General features: G+C 43.5%; 1 protein-coding gene across 1 annotated transcript in view; it reads left to right on the forward strand.

Annotated features, from left to right (window-relative positions):
* Positions 1-17,596, forward strand: part of LOC118795677 (WW domain-containing transcription regulator protein 1-like) — a 34,117-nt gene extending 16,521 nt beyond the window's left edge. Inside the window, exons 2-7 of the mRNA XM_036554334.1 lie at positions 4,455-4,591; positions 8,969-8,976; positions 12,810-13,019; positions 15,434-15,561; positions 16,194-16,306; positions 16,503-17,596. Coding sequence (XP_036410227.1) covers positions 4,455-4,591; positions 8,969-8,976; positions 12,810-13,019; positions 15,434-15,561; positions 16,194-16,306; positions 16,503-16,684 — 778 coding nt within the window. The 3' untranslated portion in view covers positions 16,685-17,596. The remainder of the gene's footprint in view (positions 1-4,454; positions 4,592-8,968; positions 8,977-12,809; positions 13,020-15,433; positions 15,562-16,193; positions 16,307-16,502) is intronic.
* The last annotated feature ends 2,711 nt before the right edge of the window (positions 17,597-20,307 follow it).

Here is a 20,307-nt window from a genome sequence, read left to right on the forward strand (position 1 = left end):
ATGTAGCTCTGGCCTTTGCTATAGCAGAGGCCTTTCTGGTGTCTGGTTCACATTCAGTCTGATCCAAACTAATATTAGGATGTAGTATGTACAGTACTCAGTCAGATGTTTGGACACACCTGATTAAGATAATGGGAAACATGCATTCAAAGACATTTTGATGTAAAGACTTATGCTTAAATGCTTCAAATTTGTTTCTGAAGGGAAACAAATGCATCGACTTCACTATTCATATTTCTCTATGTATGAATATTTTTAGCTACTTTGAAGAATCTGAAATACTAAGAGAGTTTTGATTTGTTTAAAACTTTTTTGTTCACTACACAATTCCATTTGTGCTATTTCATAGTTTTGATGTCTTTACTGTTATTCTAAAATGTGGGAAATAGTAAAAAATAAAGAAAAGCCTGTAGGTCTGTCCAAACGTCTGACTGGTACTGTACATCACTCCATAACAGGATAGGGGAGTGCCTCTTATCAGATGTTTGTTCAGATGACCCCTTCTCTGCATCGCCCTAATTAGAGTCTGAGGGTCAGACAGGTGCTGAGGGTATTTTAACACTCTCTGGGGTCTCTGGGGACAACTGGTGGTGCTGGGTTTTTGGGTGCTGGGAAAACACAGGAGCCCCCGCTCACACGGAGCTGCTATGGCCAGCAACTGCCTCTGGACCCCACCACTTTCACAAGGCCGCAGCCCCTTGTGCCTCTCATGCCAATCCCATACCTTCTATTTGCCATTTCTCCCAGACTCTATGTCCCAATGTTGTATTCCCTAAATTCCCCAAACTGTCTCAGTCTGTTAGAATGAATACCCCTCCACCCCAGGTGTACCCTGGGTCTCCAGGCATACTGTGTCGAGTCCTGTTTGACATTTTAGCTTTCAGAGACATTTCAGCATCAGTTCACCATGGCTACGGCACAGTATATGATCACACGCACAGCTAAACGCAACCCAAGAGCCGGCCATATCCCGTGCTGTTCTTGGAAAGAACAAGTGGCTGATCATCATGAGGACATGCACGTGTGCTGTGTGTCTCTGTTTGCATCTGTGTGTGAGTCCTGCATGCATTTTTATGATTGTGTGTGAGTGTGTGTGTGTGTGTGTGTGTATGTGTATGTGTGTGTGTGTATGTGTGCGCACCCGTGTTTGTATCTGTCCAAGTGAGAGTGTCTGTGTGAGTGCATATGTGTATGTGTATGTGTGTGTGACGGTGTCTGTGTTAGTGTGACTGTGTGTGAGAGTGAGTGAGTCCTGAAGCTGCTGTAGGGTTGTTTTCCACCGCAGGGCTCCAACAGGAAGCCCACTGCAGAGGTGCCGTGTACATCTGGCTGGGATATGACTGGCCCTGGGAGAGGAGGCTCTGTTGTTTCAGCCTGCTGATTCCCAGCTCCAGCACCCAGGCATTGTTCCCCAGTTTCCTCTGTAAACAATGCGGAGCCTTTCCCAAACAGCGCCACACGATCCACAGCTTTATTCTGGCTCATGTTTCTTTCCCAATTATTATGATTATTTTTTCCACCACTTATTTAATAGAACCACATTGTTCACTGTCTGTCCTTGGTGTGCCCCCTCTCTCTTGTGCAAGCCTCTGTGTTCTGCTTGGCCAGAAAAGGAGAGTTTGGCTAAAAGAGTTGCACGTACTTGTTGTCTCTGAACAGAGCAGTCCTAGATAACACCTCTTTAAGAATGCATCATTGCTGCAATTCCATTGACATAAACCAGTAATTATTTGTATATTTGACACACATTTCCATGCGAATGAAATGTGATCCAACAAACTGCTCTAATAATACCTTTGAAGCACTGGAAAAATTAGTTTTGTTGTAAGTTCATGGTGTGTGCAACACTTTGTAAGAGCCTAAACTTTTTCATTACTTGGAGACTGCATGTATTGTTTTTTAGTCTCGGCTCACTGAAAATCTTACTGGCTGAATCCCACAGGGATGGACTTAGGCCTCAATTTGGGGCTGAGCTGGACTTAGCCCCACAGCTGCCAGACACCTGTCCTAACCAAGTCTGAGCTCCCCCCCCCCCCCCCCCCCCCCACCCACAGAGACCCAGCACTGACCCCAGTACAGGTCTCCCCATACGCCCCTCCAAAAAAATCACCCACATGCGCCTTGTAAATCTAGTTGTGTACAAGGTCACTCCACAGCTCCATGTTGCTCTCAGCACTGTAAATCACTTGTTGCTGATGTTTTTTTCCACACAGCTAACCTTGGCCAAGCACTTTGATTTCTTGTTGTCATGTGAAGACAGGTTGCTAGCCTGCTCGTTTTTGATTAGCTTGTAGACAATCGACTTGGGACAGTTTGCTTCAAAGTTTGGCCAGGAAAAGGGTAACGACATTAAATTCACTTGAGATACCTACGTCTTTTGATGTTGTTGAAGAAAAATGCTGTTGACGGTACCGGGTACAGGAAATTGCTCACATCAAACACAATGGAGCTCGTGTTCCCACTTGTAAAGGCAGGAACTGTAGTGCATTTTGTTTCTGGTCTCTTGATTAAAAAAAAACCCTTTACTTGCTTTGCTTTGCAATGAAAAGCAAGGAGTAAATAAGTTTTACAGCATTAAATAAGCAGTGCGGACTGTGAGAGGAAGAAGATGATATGCTTGCTTCACTGTGAATAGGCCTCAGTGAGTTGTGCTGTGTGATGTGGCGTTCAGAAGTAACTCACTCGAATGGTGTTTGCACTGGTTTTTCTCTCAAGTGTATCTTTAGTATAGAGACGCCTCCATCCATGGGGCCATGTAATTCTCATGCTCTTGTGCCTTACACCAGATTGAGAGAGCACATTGAATAATGTGGAGGAGAGAGTAGTGAGGAAGACTAAAAGTTGAGTTCTGATCTATAGTACATAATGTTAACATTGTAATACAGTTTAGTTACATGGCAGTTGAAAGAGGAATTATAATTTGCAGAGCTTGTAAATTTAGTGTTGTTTCCATTGAAGATGCCAAAGAATGGCTATTTAGGTTATTTCACCCTCCAAAGTAAACAGACAAGGCTGTAAAAACAGAATATGAAATATTCTTTTGAAATATACGAGCGGAGTGGAATGTGTCCAATTTTATGTGAAAAGCATATTCTTTATAAGTTATCAAAAAGTTTGCCCTGCAGAAACATAGTTTGTTCTGTAGCTCTTCTCTCAGATTCTTTGGTGTTGGATTTTAAAGGATTAGTGTTAAAATTCTCCCTCTCCAACACTGAGGAGGTTTATGATGTACTCCACTATTACTAAAGGTTCTGTAATCTGTCTGCAGTCTGGGCTCCAGTGGTAGTGAACAGTAGAATATGTGACTGAATATGGGCTGAAAGTGAATCACAGCGTGTGCGCATGTGGCTTCGCACGTGTGTATGTGTCAGTCCTTTCACACACTGTGCAAGTGTATGACAGGGTCGATGCAGGTTTTGAAAGGCAAATTGAGAAATCCAAAAAGAGAACTTTTCCCCTGTGGGTGCGGCAAAAAGTCGCACCACTGAAACTGGATGGAAGATAGGAATCTGGAGCACTGTGTAACTTTAGTGGAAGACCTACAGTCAGAACCAGAGAGAAATGCTGCTCCCATTTCACTGGGCTACCATCCAGTTCAGGTATAGCCAGTCACAAGAGCTTATATAAGTCCCTGTAAATCCCCTGGTGTGGCTGTGAACGTATTAACTTATAACATTCTAGCCGATGGATATTTAATATGAAGATAATACTTTTTTCAAGACTGACACGGTCTTTTGTGTATGAGAAAAGACTCTGTGTGACAGATTTGTATTTCTGACAGGAAGTTGAACAAAGACCTCTCAATTGTGTCCGTTTTGAGTGTTAAACCCCTTTATGACAGATGTAAGACTGCTGTATCCTTAAATATCATCGTAAGAGTAACTTGAATGATGACAACCAGAAGTCAGCTACGTCATAAAATGGAGCAGGTTACAATTTTGTGTAGCTGTTTAAAGGAGGGTGACAGTGTTATGTTTTGGTCTGAGAAAGAGGGAGGAGGGTAAAGGAAGAAACATCAGGGTTAAAGAGAAAAGATGGAGAGCTGTCACCTTCATTCAAGAGGAAGCAATTTGAACAATTAAAATGCAAATTTCTTGGCATGGAAGAGAAGAAAGACTGTTTACTGAGGTGTATAGTTCATACATACTGTACCTTGTTGTGTAAGGCACAGAAGAAAGTAAAACTTGTTCACTTGGTTTAAGCATGTAAAGCTGAGGACAAGGCGCATTGCAGTTAGATTAATTCAGGTCCCAACACAAGAGCATTCAGACTGTAGGACTACTGCACAGGTCCCAACACAAGAGCATTTACACTGAAAGACTGTTGCACAATTCCCAACACAAGAGCATTCACACTGAAGGACTACTGTCGGCCTGATGGCAACACCCCACCATTCATGGGACAAGAGCCCTTGTCAGTGTCTGACTGGTCATGTTCTGTGCCCCCTCCTGCAGCCATGTGGAGAAGATCACCACGTGGCAGGACCCCCGCAAGACCATGACGGCCGCCGTCAACCAGATGAGCCTCCACGGCCCCACCCCCTCCGCCCCCGGGCAGCCACGCTCCATGGCCCTGTCACAGCCCAACCTGGGTGAGTGCCACACCATCGAACAGACCCTAATTGTATGCAGTGGGCAGGTGGGTTTCAGAGAGGCCTGCCACCCTGTGGCGCTGTTATTTGTCTCATTTTTATTTTCTATTATCAAGTTACCTAAATGATATAAGTATCTAAATTACCGAAAGCACATGGAATATTGGACTGAACAAGCTTTACAAAACACCCGTTTAATCCATTGTTGTCCTGTTGTATGGGAGTTTATGTCCGCTATTCGGATCTCTTACTCCATTGCACTGGTACAAAAGACTCATGCATGTGACTGTGCCCCTCATATAGAGTGGCGGGGTAGGTATTCTTTACTGGACATGAAAGAGGAGTTTGGCCCTTTCTTTGTGGCAAACCTTTCAGCAAGACTTGTCTTTTGTGCTCAGGTGTCAGCATTGACTCTGAATGCTGTTCAGGCTGATGTGGTGTCTGAGCGAACATGTTTCCAGAAATAACTCAAATTTTAATGTTCTTGGGTTTGTGTGGACTGAGGCTACAGTCACAGAAGCCCATAGAGTTTGTGGACAGGAGGCACAAGAGTGTTGTTCTGTCATACACAGTATTTTATATTTCATATACACATCTTCTCATATTTTTTGAAAGAATGAGTTTATGCTGGTACAGATAACAATATGTTCTTGAGGACTATACCATAATATAGCTAATTTGCTAGATAACTAGTACACTATTCAAAACTCTCTGCATACAGACCAAACTGAAAAAAATTGCATCTCCTTTCAAAATGCGTGATTTATTTTCTGGCTGAGACAGAAGCTGACTTGTCTTTGCATTCATGCATTTCTAAAACAAAAATAAAACAAATTTCTTTGCTGACCCTTTCTAAATGAAATTGATCAAGACCACTTGTGCTATATTTGGATTTGGTTTGTTTAAATTAGTTTGTCAATCAAACAATGTTCACGCTAGTCTCCAGTCCATACTGTGCTTGGTGTGAAAAATGACTCTAGTGCAAATGTGCTCAACTGTTTGCATGTCCTTTATTAACTGTAGTTATTATCACTTACTGCTAAATCCCTGTATCCTACCCAGTGGCATTTAAGTCTGTTAAAGGAGAGATTTCAGAGTACTGCCAAAAGGTGGACAAACGATGCTAATGTTACAAGAGTTTATAAATACATATTCGTATGCATTTTGATCATTCACTCTTCAGCCATGGTAGAATGAGAGGGGGTGAGAAACACTGGCTGCCCTAGCAAACCAGTGTGAATAGACATGCTTTATAGCCCTGCTCTTTTCTGCCTTACCGCTGAAGTCAAACTCAGTGAAATAATGGCTTGCGGCATGCGTTTGAGTCATTTCTTCTTTGCTAGTTAGTACAGTGAATTGATACCAAATGTGTTTTCTTGTTAGGTTCTTTGATGTTTTGTTTTTCTGCGGTCTGTGATGAAATGGAAAAACGAACAGCAGCGCCTCTTGCCAATTTAAAAAGCCTTCCTCGTTTGGTTCGAGGGGAGAGAGTGCTTGCCAAGAACAGCATCGAAGGGAGGGCAACAGACAAGCAGGTGTCTGTAGGGGTGATAGAGAGGGAGGGATGCATCTCCTGTTGGCAGCAGGAGTATGCGTGAGGGAGAGTCCCGCCAGCTGGGCGGGGCTGGTTTGCATGGGCCCGTGGAGGCAGGAGGCCGGGGCACTGACTGTGCCCTGGCCAGACTCACTGCAGTGGCTGCTGGGAAATCCAGGGAGGTAGGACACCCTCATCCCGCCTCTTACTGGAACGGTGTTGATGTGAATGGGGCCGTTCATGTTGAAATAATTATCTATGCCCCACCCTGCTGGACCTGTTCAAACAGCACACTCATGGGATTGTTTTTCAGTCTCTGTCCCCCCCTGTAGCAGAGACCCAGATTCATGTTTCGTTTTTGCCGGTACAGATATGAATTGTTAGGAATGCATACGCATTCAAATAATAGTTGAAAATTATATAGATCTTTTTAAAAAGAAAATTCTCCAGGGCTGTAGGATCAAGTGATAGAATGTCATGTTCTTTCTTCTGTAGCTTCATCCTGTTGATACGCTGTCATATTTTGAGCCTCTCACCTCTCAGGAGAGCTTTTTTGTTTGGTTACTACCTAATGTACAAAATAGTAATGGACTGTTGGCCTGTTCTGAGGCACAGAGTTTAGCATAACAGACAAGAGGGTTTTGGGTTTATGTCCCAGTTGGGGTACGGCTGGGGGGGCTCTTCACCTCAGTTGCTCCAGCAAGGACCCAGCTGTGCACATGCGTAACAATGTGCAATATGCACAATTACAAGCATTATGAGTCACTCCGAAAAAGGCCGTCTGCTAAGTGAATAACTAATACGATATGTAACTCTCAAATGGCACCATTGTGAGGCCGGAGTCGGACACCACTCCAGGGTGCTGTCGTAGGCCAATGTGACCGTGGTTAGCGTGGACGCGGGCTGCAGCTGCATAAAGCCCCTCAGTGTTCCCGAAGGCCACCGAAAGTTACATGACGTCCGTGGGACGCCACGTCCAGGACACAGCGCCCTGTCCTGCCAAGTACACAAGCCCTCCTACACAGGCCGCCGTCTCGCTGGGCCTCTCGCATGCACTCGTGTCGCCTGCGAGTCCCTGCGTCTCACTGCACTGTTTGGAGCTTTTTTTGGCCCACCACACCCCCCTCCCAAAAGGGAACATTCACCTTTTAACATAATGTGGTGCAGAAAAGATAATACAAGCATTATATTACAAACTGAAAATGTTACTTTCCCATGGTCCCCACCCCCCTCCCTATATCAGTATTAGTTTAGTGTAGTGCAGGGTACTCTGTAGAATTTGATATTTTGAGTTGCAGTGATCTGGACGTTGCTGAAGCTGGCTACAGTGCCATTATTCCTGTAGATGGTGTTGAAGTGCATCAGTCTGTGACACTGATATCCATATTGCAGAAGAGCCTAATTGATACTAATGGTGTTTCTGTACTTGGACTTTCGTTGTAGAAGTGCAGTTCCAACAAAGAGAGAATTCCAACAAACTTGATTGACCTAGTTTTCAAGCTCCTGACTGGCTATCGTCGGCATGGTTCTCTTGACCTCCTGTTCTGGTCTAACTGTGTAAATACAGGCCCAGTACTGTAAGAAGCAGTAGCAACACTAGGGGGTTAACTGCCTGCTGCCAATTGGAGGGAGCTGGAAACTCACAGTAATGTGTCCGTCCAATCACCTTTTAGCTCCCCTCTCGAATCTGGGCAGCAGTGGTGTGCCCTCCACCCACCCCCTATTCTCTGATTGGAACAATGCTGGCAGACATCCCACACTTGAAGAAGGGGATTCTATCTGCCTTTGTCTTTCTGGTGTCTACTGTGTCTGCCTCATGTCTGCAGCCGAGTGACCGACATATTGAACTCCACTGTGCAGTTCACCCTGACAGCTGATTTTTCATTTCCAGTTTGAACTTTAAAACAAACTTGTTTGCTTTCTATCATTAATATGTATGTATATACTGTATGTACACACATAGACTATGTCTAGAACATTCTTTTGTGTATGAGAATGCCAGTTTTTATAAGGTGCCTTTAAAGTTCATTTCAAAAGTATATTTCTAACAATGAGCAATGAGGCTTCTTTGACCCCTTAATGGGTGAGTATTTCCTGAGCTACCAGTAACTCATTGATTTAAACCCAAGCCTTTTGCTGTGGAATGTAAAGCATTTTGATTTTAAATCCACATATTTTGGTCGAAGTGTAATTAACTAATTTAGTATTCTCTCATCCATGTAGTTAATTCTACTATTCAAATAAAAGTTACATCACAAATCCAAATGCTGCAGTCAACCCAGTCATTTTCCTTAGTTTCTCCTTGAACACTTTCTCCTGGGGTAACCTATAATTCTGCATGTGCGTTTTGAAGGTGAGCAAGTGATGCACACACAGCCTTGACCCTTCCAGTGTCAAAGTGTGCCATGCTGCCAAGCAATCCATCCGCCACTAACTACCAATAACAGCCCTCCAAACTCTGTTCAGCGGGAGCGAGAGGGGAGGCTGCTTTCTTCGTCTCTACTGACAAGCCAGAAGCAGGTAGAAGGCTCTCAGCAGCTTGCTGATGAGTGCTGTGCTGTTGCTGCTTGAACAGGACAGCTTCCTGAAGGCTGGGAGCAGGCAGTCACCTCTCAAGGAGAAACATACTTCATTGACCATAAAACCCAGAGCACGTCCTGGTTCGACCCGCGTACGGATGCCCGTTTCAGTAAGTACAGTGCCACCTGGAGCTCGGGACTGGACTTGCATTCCCCGATTCCCTCGCTGCCACTAATCAAATTGCGCACCAGGTCAGTAGCTGTGGGCTTTACTTGGCCCAGCATTACAGCTGTGCATGGCTCTGGGAAGGAGAGCCTCTTCAGTAATGAAGGTGGATTTGAGATATCTGATTGGTTTGTCTAGAAAGCCAATAAAGTGCTTGTGTGACATCCCACACTGTCAGTCACTGATGCTACTGACAGTGTGGAGGATGGTGGTATGCCCATTGCTTCTCCCTCCTTATTTTAATTGAATTAATTGATTATTACTCACAATCTGTCAGTTACTCAGGGATTTATTTCATCTTTCCTGAGCGCATACTTCAGTCCCTGCATGGTGAACAACCTCAAGCCTCACATTTTGGTGTGCGTGCGTGCGTGTGTGTCTGACAGTGTGTGGTTCTTCATTTGTTCCATGCCCGGTATGGTGGTTCTGTAAGCTAATGCGTGTTGCTGCTTCTAGTGGCAAAACAGGGTTAACTGCATCCACGCCTTCGCCTCCCATCAGCCTCCTGGCTTTGTGTGTGTCTGACAGGTTCTTTCAGTCCGTTAGCAGCCATGCAGATAGAAAGAGCAGAGTCCCACAGATGAGAGGTGCTTGTTTGTGAATTGCCACCTTCCCTTTTTAATTAATTGATCTCTATAGATTATGTCTCCCTAACAGTATTTTAAAATGTGAAATCTAAAAGCAGTAATAACTTAACCAGGTGTAACAGAGGCACCTGTGAGATTTCTTGGAATTGGGGATTTGCGCCTCCTCTTTCCCAGATGTATCTCATAAAGCCTCACTCGCGTTCCTTGTCCTCCCCTTCTCCGAGGAGCAGGCCGTCAGATCCTCTGAGCCACCCCCCCCCTTCAGAGACCATGTAGAGAGATAGCCTACGGGCTGTTCCTGGCTGATCGTGTGCGAAGGATTTCTTGCTCTTAGGAGTGGGTCGCTGTCTAGATTTTAATGCTTTGCAGATTTTGGGACCAGGGGACGCCTCTCATAACTCTTTCTTGCGTGCTTGTTTTGGGTCGTGCATCAAAACGGCCAACTCCGTTTTGGTGGAAACAAATGAAACAAGGTGGCCTTTGTTGGCTGGTAGACATGGACCTCTGGCACTCCCTCCCTTACTCTCACCCTCTCTTGTTTTCTCCCTAACGCTCACACACACGCACACACACAGACACACGCACACACCCTTGGTTTCCCTCTCTCCGATATCGTGACTAAGCTGAGAGAGGGGAGTATTGGCAGACACGCGTGTTGCTCTCTGAACATGTGTTATTCATCACGGAGTCCCATGTGACACCCCCTACAGGCCAAAGAGGGGAGATGGATTGAGCCTGGGGCTGCCCAGAGGCCGACACGAAGACCTTTCACAGCTGGGCTCCCCCCCTTCACCTCCCCCATGCTGAAATAATAATAATAACTCTATGAGCTGTATGTCAGTCAGGGACAGCCACACCTGCACAGTGCTGATCAACAAACCCCCTCCCTAAGGGTGGAGTCTTGTACCTCATGCGCCTGGCAGTGCCAGGACACGCCCCCTTTGCTCCCCAAAAGGAGTAAAAACAGCTCCTGTGGGGGGAGGGGGGGTGTAAGCAAGGCTGGGCTGGTGTGTTCTGTCAGGCAGACAGTGTTTGTAATGCCTCTCCCAAATTCTGTCTCATCCTTCTGACCTCCTCCTTTTTTACTCACGTCATTAGAGGGCTTTGTGTTTCACCAACCAAAAACCAGTTTGGTACCATTCAGCGTGTTTATCAAAAGCGTGCCAACCCTGTTCGCCCTTGTCTAATGACAAAGGCCTGCTTGGCACTAGATGTTAATTTCCTTGGTTGCTCTGAGCTGATTTCAAAGACAACCAAGTAGCTGCTGCATGTTGCTAATGTTCCCTAATTTAAAATGCATTTGCTTTGGAAATTGCAGTTTTTCTTGTCCAATATGTTTTGTTTTGTTTCCAAATGATATCACCTCCCACTGATTCACACACACAGATACGTACACATGTGCGCACAGAGACACACATGCCCAGAAACACAAGCACACACAACATACACACACAGAAGCAGAAATACTCTCACACGCTGACTTCCATATTCTGTCAGTATGGGGTGGGGAGTGGGCTTCAGTTGCATACCTACCTTCTGTAGTGAAGCAACTGATTAACTCTACTTTTTCGGTCAGTGGAGTTCATCACTGAAACCGAGTGTGCTTCTGGGAGCCAGTGATTATGTGAAGCATAGTTAAACCTAGCAGCCCATGATCGCTCTCACTTCGCCCCGCAGGAGCTTAGAGCTGAAATACCACCGACTGTGTGACTCACCAGATGTGGGGGTGGTTGCGTGTGACCTGCCCTGGTTAGCTGCCCTGTAGCTGTATAATCGGTGATATATTGTAATAGATCAATATAGCTAAACACAGCAACAATCCTAAGAAGTGAGTCAACTTCCTGAATGCGGTGGGCTGGACCTGACAGGTCGGAACCAAACTCTGATACGCGTGTCCAGACATGTCCGGCAACGTCAGGGTGTCATCTTATGGTGACAAGGAGCTTTCTCTAAATTTGTTCCTGAGGAAAACAGTGCACAAAGCTACACACCCCACCTGATAGTTCTGTATCACTTTCCCTTGCTCTAGTACTTTTAAGTTAAATAATAATAATATATTTACTTTAGAAGATGTTCTGTATGGAAGCCTTTTAGTCTTGCTCCTCTTTTGTAACAGATGTGTTCGTACTGCAACGCCCTTGTTCCTAGTATTGCTTAATAAGTCCTGATTTCAGGAGTGACCTTTGTACTACTGATGGATGGGCAATGACACCTGAGACTTCTGCCAGTTCTTTTCTCAAGTCAATGCTTGCCTTCTTTCTGTTGCTGAAGTGCCATATGTCTTCAAGCACTGCTCTTCCTTAGACAGCTTCTTGGGTCTTCTAGTCCAGGGTTTGTCAGTGACAGATGATGTTTCTGTGTACTTGCTGATTATGTTTTGGAGAGCTGCAAGCTGTTTTTTCTTCCTGATGCAGTAGCACAATTCTGTATAAAAAACACATACATCCATGTGTTGAGATTCCCAGAATACTTTTACACAGCAGTATATCTCAAATTATATATTACTTCTTGCTATGTTATGTCTGCGATATAGTACTATGTGTATGATATACTGTGTGTATGTGAATGTCAGTTTTGTTTTTTTGTGACACTTACTTTGTGCAAGGTTTACATACAAATTGATTATTTGGCTGACTAGAAGAATGGCAGGAAACTAATTTGCTGTTTAAACTGCAATCAGGCTGTTTTCTAAAAGGTTTTTGTTGTTGCTCCATATAACTCTTTATCACTGCTTACCTCTGTACATTGCTTTTATGTACAGTGGCAAGAGATGTAGTAACCTGATTGCTGATTCATGTAAAGGGAATTAGCCAAAGCCAGAAGTTGTGTTACACAGTTGTGCAAAAAATGAGTAATGGGGCAATAGGGGAGTGTTATATCATTTGATGCTCATCAGATGGAGTTTGATATCTGGACATTGTGGTTTGCCCCATGGGTGGATGTTTCACTGCATTGTGAAGGAGCATATAGTCAATTGTTGTTATCGTATTGTTTGGAATTTGTTATCGAGAACTGAAGCACACTTACAGATTAAAGAAGGATTAACAGCGCTAAAGGATTAACAGCACTAAATGTGATTTTGAGGCTTTTGTGACAGAGCCTCACTGTAGGTTTGTGTTTCAAAAACCACTGGGGCCTATTATGTTCTTTTCTCTTGAGAGCCTAGATATAGAAGAAACTGTGCAACAAACATAAACACTCTCTTTCACCTTTGCCTCTATCCCCAGTGATGCCACACCACCACCAGCAACACCAGCACCAGCACCAGCACCAACACCAACACCACCCTCAGCATCAGCCACAACACCACCACCAGCACCAGCACCAACAGCAGCAGCAGCAACAGCAGCAGCAGGCCCAGGCCTTGGCCTCCAACCCCCCAGTTTCCCAGCAGAGCCTCCAGCAGCAGAGCACCCAGGCCGGGCTCATGAGCCTGCCCAACCCCCTGACCACCCAGCAGCAGCACCAGCAGAAGATGAGGCTGCAGCGGATCCAGCTGGAGCGGGAGCGCATCCGGATGAGGCAGGAGGAGCTGCTGAGGCAGGAGGAGCTGATGAGACAGGTAGCCAATCAGTGAGGAGGGGTCAGCTGGGCAGAGCGACGCCCATTACAGATACAATGGAGGGTGCCAAGGATTTCCGCTTCTGGGTGCCAGAGATAAAATTTGTACACCAGGCCCATATCTCAGAGTGGAGGTAGCTTGTGAGTTTCGTGCCTGATCTGAGAAGTCAGAGTGGGGCTCCATGCTTTGAGGGGAAACGCACAAACACAACTAATACAAATGTATGACCCACTGGGTTTGTTTTCTGAAGCGGTGCTTCCTATTTTGGCTCTGGCCTCTCAGACAAAGGGCTTTGCTTCGTTCCCAGGCCTCCCATTAATGTGTGCTTGGTTGTTTATGCTGTAGAGAGGGTAAATTGTACTGCTGAAATAGCCATTTAGTCATCTCCTACTGTATGACAATGAACTGGGCAACAGTCTGTTTCCAGGGCTATGACAAAGGCTGTCCAGTAGAATGAGGGAGGGACAGCAAGCGGGTTGCCATATATGTACATGTCCTGTGCTTTCACCCTCCACTTAAAGGCACAGTATGCATTTTAACATCACTTTCTCACCACTTTAATGGATCATTGGAGATTTATATCATTGAAGCTTTATCATTTTGGGCACAGCAACTGAATGAACAGACTGAACGCCCCCTGGTGGTACAGTAGCACATAAATATTCACTACCTCTAGCTGTTAAACAGCCTTTTCCTGAAAGACTGTAGGGGCTCTGCTATGACCTCATTTCACACTAATACGAATATACTTTTTAACTTTTGGCAATACATTCTTAATCTTAATTTTGTTTTCATTTTGCACATAACATCATCTATTTGGTAGTTGTTAAAGTAACTAAAATGTAGTTTACTTTTTTAAATATATCCAGAAAACAAAACTATTAATATACATTGATCAAATTTCAGAACAAAGAAAATTCAGGTATATTTTAATAGAACCCTCAATCTAACGAAGAACATTAATAAAGAGATGGTAGTACCAGTGTTTGCAGTTGTCTCAGGCAGGAGGTTGAGATCTGGTTTCAGAGGCATATTTTAAAACTCATTGTCCCCACAATTACAGCCACTGAACTTCTTTATCCGTTCTCCACTCTCTCAAACAAGGCCTGGAGAAACACTGTTACCATCAGCGTATTTATTACAGGTGAAAGATTTTCAATTGAACTGTATGTAGAGTGCTTGCTTTATAGAATATGAACTTGATCCTTTCCATCTAAATATTTGGAAAGTACCTTGCCTACAAAATTCACACATAAAGAAACCATGTCCTTGCCTACAAAATTCACACATAAAGAAACCGTGTAATGCCATTGTAGACTTTCTTTGTGGAAAAGTCAAAGGTATCAAGACTAGGTCATTAGACTTGTATGTCCAGGGTATTCCCCCAGTAACACACCACTAAAGTCACTTGATAAACTCATCTCGGATGTCAGATATCATTACCTTCGTGACAGCAGAAATCATGGGCGTGGAGAAAAAAAACGTTCTGTTGCCCTGAAATTCCTGTTTTCAAGCCAGTTATTTTTACATGGCATGACAAAAGTCTACCCTATGAGCAAACACTGAGTATTGCTAACTGTAAAACTGCTCAAATACAAAACTCATGAAACATGATTTTAAACTATATATCCATAGTTCAAAATATACTTTTATTTGTTCATTCTAGTCTCTGGGTCTTTTCTCTTCACAGACAATCAGTACACTAGTAAACATTTTTGTGGGCTGTTTGCTGAAGAGAGTAAACCCAAAGCATTTGACAGGCTAGACCAAGCCTTGCGTCATGTATGGGCCATTTAACTTGGAATGCCCAATTCAGCCACAGTTAATCATTAAATAATTTTTCAATTTTTGAATAATTTAGATTATTTATTTCAAGAGGACATGATGACACTGTGGTTCAGCTGGAATTCAAGTGTCATTTAGAATGGTCTTGCACATTGACTGCATTTTTGTGCTTAATTAATCATCATATCCAGTCACCATCCATTCGTTCATACTTCATCATCATTTCAGTTAAAACTGTAGGCATTACCCTCCATGTGTTATAGCAGCTTATGTACCAACGTATACATTGAATTATTAAATACATCCTGTTTTCAAACACATTTCGAACAAATGTAAGATCTAAAATAATAGATATAATAATAAAAATAACAGTAAAGCTCTAACAAATAATAAGCTCTAAATGGATTTTAATGTATGTAAAAAGATTGCAGTGCAGCAAAGTACCGACAGAAACTGAGCTAGTGAATCAGATTCTGTACAATGGCTGGAACCTGCTTGTTAAACTCATTGCATCTGAATACGAGGGCCTGAAAGTGGAGCTTTTTAGGACTCCGGTTCGAGGGAGTGGAAGATGATCCATTTGTGGGTGACAGTGCAGTAACAGTGTTATTGCTGTGGGTTTTCCCCAGGAGGTGGCGCTATGCAGACAGATGCCCATGGAATCGGACGGCATGGCTCCTGCGCCCAACACAATCAGTGCCACTCCCATGACCCAGGGGACGATGCCCAGCAATAGCTCTGATCCCTTTCTCAACAGGTAGGTAGTTACTCTCCTCTTTCCCTCCTCTCCCCTATCACCTCCACTCTGTTCCACTATACCGTGTACCTGTACAAATACACCTTCCACACTTCTTCTACACTCATTTTAGCTCTTACAGCTACCATGGCAGACATGTGCAAATGGCTCGAATGTTCCATAGGGACTTCTGTTACCTTAAGCACAGTTAGTGAACAAAGTCTGAATTTAATAAATATCCAGCTGTGCAAATGGACAAGATGGAAAATGGAAGCTGTACAAGTCACCAGAAAAGGATGATTGAAAGCTAAGAATACAATTTTTAAGCCCTGCTTGCAAAATCGAGACCTTCAGGCAGTCTTTCCTTGGTTGCACCACAGTAGTGCTTTGCGGTTTCTAACTTGAGTCATGTGTGCATATATTGGGAGGAAACCAGACACAAATGTTATCCTCCTCCTTGCTTGATTCTCTAGGTAAAAGGTCAAACCTTGAGGTCACTTCATGTAACAGCTCAAGGTAGATTTTTTTAATCAAGACCTGTGCTGGGAAAAAAATGCATATACTGTGGGCTCCCAGGAAGTCTGAGAACCACTGTTGTGAGGGAATAGTATGTGCTGTGCTAAAGAGCTCCCCCTATGTTTGTGAACTTGCAGCGGGCCGTACCATTCCAGAGAGCAGAGCACGGACAGTGGCCTGGGCCTGGGCTGCTACAGCATCCCCACAACCCCCGAGGATTTCCTCAACAACGTGGACGAGATGGACACGGGTACGAGCACGGCCACCAACCTCTCCCCGCTGCCTAAGTCACCTTACGGTTCTTACATATTCAAGCAAGGAAGTGATTTGTAAAACAGTTCCCCTGGATGGTGCCTTCTCATACAACCACTATCTACCACAAAGGTTGACATTGCTATAGCATCCCAACCCCTGTGGCTAATACTGACAGTTACCTGTGTCTGCAGGTGAGGGTCTGCCACAGGGCACCATGGGAGTCCCCCAGCAGAGCCGCTTCCCCGACTTCCTGGACTCGCTTCCTGGCACCAACGTGGATCTGGGCACCCTGGAAGGCGCTGACCTCATCCCCATCCTCAATGACGTGGAGTCGGTGCTGAACAAGGCCGAGCCATACCTCACCTGGCTGTAGATTGAGAGAGAGCCCGGAGGGAGGCGCCAGAGACCAAGCCACAACAAGATTAAAGACTTTCTACGTCTGCTTCCTTTCTTGCTCAATGAATTTCTGATGTGTTTGCTTCTGGTGTCATTTCTGACCAGTGTATCCCTCCAAATTCAAAGCAGAAACACACAAACCAAAGGTGGTCAGTTAGAAGTGCGGGAAAGGGCATGCAAGGCACAATCGATCACAATGCTAGTCGCACTAAGCTTTTTTAACATGTAGCATTGTTTTTTTCTGTTCTCTGATTTTAAATCAGCAGTTACAGTGCATTACTGCTTGTGAGAGGGATATGAACAGCACAAAACACAACTGTCGGTCTAAGTGTGCTGTGACTTCAGCATGCAGGCAGGGATGCTTTTTAGTGCCAGTAGAGGGAGCCATTTCTCCTTTTCGCAATGTCTACTGTAGCTGGGGCCTTATTTAGTATTCAAGCTGTTGGTCCCTAGGCCGTCAATGATCCAAACTCCTGTGAGGGGTCTGGGGTACAGCCTAGACTTGTAGCTACAATCACACATAGTTAGTCATTACCATTTTAACATCAACTAAATCATTAAGAACAAATCCATAAGGACAACAGTGACATTTTCTTATTTTATACCAAATAAATATTTCATATTGTGTGCAACAGCTTTAAGATTTTTTAAGTGAAACTGTAAACTTACAATAGATTTTTTTAAACATTATTTTGTTGTTATTTTTAAAGTTGTATTTTAGCAGTGTGTTTATAAAGACACCCGTATACCTTTAGCGATTAGAACACTACAAGGCATGAAGCCTCAGGTGTGAAAAGTAGCGGACTTATGTTTTATATTACTGACTTTTTACGTAATACTACAGTACTTTAAATTACATACTGTAAAATTGTCCATATTGGTGGTCACATCTCATGCCTTTCTAGAATTTCTAATATAGAATTTCCATTTTAGTATTTATCAAGAGCTATGAATCTTTTTTAAAAATAGATTTTAGGTTTTTAATAAATTTGAAACTTCAAAGCACTACAAGTCAACTATGCATCAAGAGATTTCAAATCATGAAATTTGTCAAGGCTTTCAGAGGTTGATCAAAATAAGTATCTGTAAATAACTATTTTAGTCAAATGCTACATAGGGCTTTATGTTTTTTATTAACAAATCATGTTTTAGCCTTTTTTATTGCAAAAGGGGCCTATTTTAACCCATGGATTACACCTTTTTTGGTATCTGTGCTGCAGGGAATATACAAAACTAGTATTTTGTTATAACTTGAGTGAAATACGCCTACATAAAATGAAAGCTGATTCGGGAAGTTGCAAAACTATGGGTTGATGAGTTCCTGTCTCATTCTGTAAGTACTAATGCAACCTAGTTTGACCATTTGGATTTGTCCAAAATTTGTAATGTATGTTCCAATATGTGCATAGTAAGTGGTTTGTAATGCCACATGACTGTACTGTGTACTTGTTTTTCTGTAGACTGTCAGGACTGAGAAGGCAACAAGGTGTGTGGAAAGTAGGTAAGAAGAAACATAGGAAGGATGCTGATATAGGGTTGTACATGGCTGCGCATGACGTCTGACGGTAAAGCCACACTGAGAAGGAAATGCTGTCATTTTGTACTGGGAGGCTGGAGGCAGGGACAGATACTTCTATGCAGGCCCAGATCCCCCTCCCTCCCTGCAGTTGTTCCACTCCAGTCGGCTCCAACACTCTACACCACCTCCAGTAACACGTGTCTCTTATCAGTGCTTAGCAGGTAGCTTGTGGCATCACACAGAGAGGGCACACTTTTCTTCCAACTGATGAGATACAATAAATAGTTCCAGTGGCTTGTGAAAAAACTTTGATCATATCACCCACAATTATAAGGCCATCTGAGGTTATGGAGATGAGCAGTGTGGCTTCCCATATGACCAGCTAATGAAGTGACTTGGAGTAAAACACAGATTTGAAGGTTCAAGAACAGGGAGAATTGTGTTGGAAAATACCCTGTTCCTAGCAAGTTTGGTGATATGTGAATGTTGGCAGAGGACCGGGAGTTCTGGAATTGTAGGCTGAAATTTTTGGTTATCCAGGCAGTAGTGTGGAAATTATTTAGAAGTATGTAACCTCAAGGAGTCTCTGAAATTGAGAAAAATGCTCTTGTAACGTTAAAAATAATAAAAACTGTCCAAAAATACTCAATACCATGTTTGTTCTGTAAGGAGTGTTATTTAGTTATCCAAGCTGAAGTTTTCTTTATTTTTATCAGACTTCACATTGATTGCATATATAGTAACATGATTTTTGATGTCATTTACAGACAATTTATGCTATTCATCAGTTCTAATCTCAGGTATTAATACACGTATAAGTAATGAAAAGTATCATCATGTTAACAAATCAGATACCATTACATGATCGTAAAGATGATGGTAACCATAAGTGCGCCAGGCTTATGTTTAAGCTTTATTCTAATAACGTGTTTAGAGTGCCTGTGTAATACACTTTGCTTTGTCAGGATATGGTTATCTAAGGAGACGAATCATAACGCGACAGTCCACTGTTCACAGAAATAACCAGTTGTGACTGTAATCGAACACTACATGCGTTCACATCTGGCTGACCAAGAGTACTCATCTTTAGGACTACCTCGATCACCCTGCTCAGATTAATGAGACTTATGAGACGCGGAGATCCCGAGCGGTTTAGGTCCCCTTGGTATTGCAGCGGTCCGTGCAAAAGTGAGAAGTTTGAATAGTCGTCTTAAATATGACGGAGAAAAAACCCCATCTCAGTCTAGGTTCCTTTCTACATTCTTTTGGTGACACGGCATCCCAATCTGCTCTTTGACAGAACCCTTTTCCAGAACACATGACCAGACTGCTCAAAAACAAATGGTAACATACCCTACAAAAACTAGCAAGAGGCGACTGGGTGTTTCGGTGGAAGCACAAGAACACATAGCAGAGCATTTATCGTAAGAGTCACAACAATCAATGTCTGAAATTAACTAATTTCTTTACGTACAACTACGTATACAAATGTAAGACGAGTCGTATGAAAACGCGTGAAAATTCAATAAAAAGGCTGGGCGTGTCATTCATTGGTCAGTCAATCACGTTCGTTTGTGTTTAATTGCCCAAAGACTTATACCTCCGATGAATACTTCTTTCTTGCTTTTGCCTCGCACTGTCCCTCCCTGGTGTCCATGAAAAGCGTTTAACTTTTTGATGGCGTGGCAAAGAAAAGATGTAGTGCTCTGCTACATTTTTATGATTACACTGGGCTCTTTGACTCACTGCCACGAGGTTAGAAAGGCCAGGACGTTGCCTGTAACAAACGGCTTCAAATCAAACCTTAAGAAAGGGGGAAATGGTAGGTGGGGTGATTCTGAGAAGGTTATAAGTTATGGGAGGCTCATAATTGGGGATATGCCGAAGAATTTACGTCTCAGAGATGGTCACACAAGAGGGGATCAGGACACCAGGGATATGAAGAATCCTGCTGCATCTCTTGACTATGATGTTGGGTATCAATCTGATTCAGGTGAGCATTGAGTTCATATTTGTTCTTTGAGGTGTTTTCTTTTTTTGGGGCAGGGTTAATTTAAAATTCTGGGGACAGTGAAATGCCC

This window comes from Megalops cyprinoides, chromosome 20 (genome assembly GCF_013368585.1).
Source record: "Megalops cyprinoides isolate fMegCyp1 chromosome 20, fMegCyp1.pri, whole genome shotgun sequence".
NCBI lineage: Eukaryota > Metazoa > Chordata > Actinopteri > Elopiformes > Megalopidae > Megalops > Megalops cyprinoides.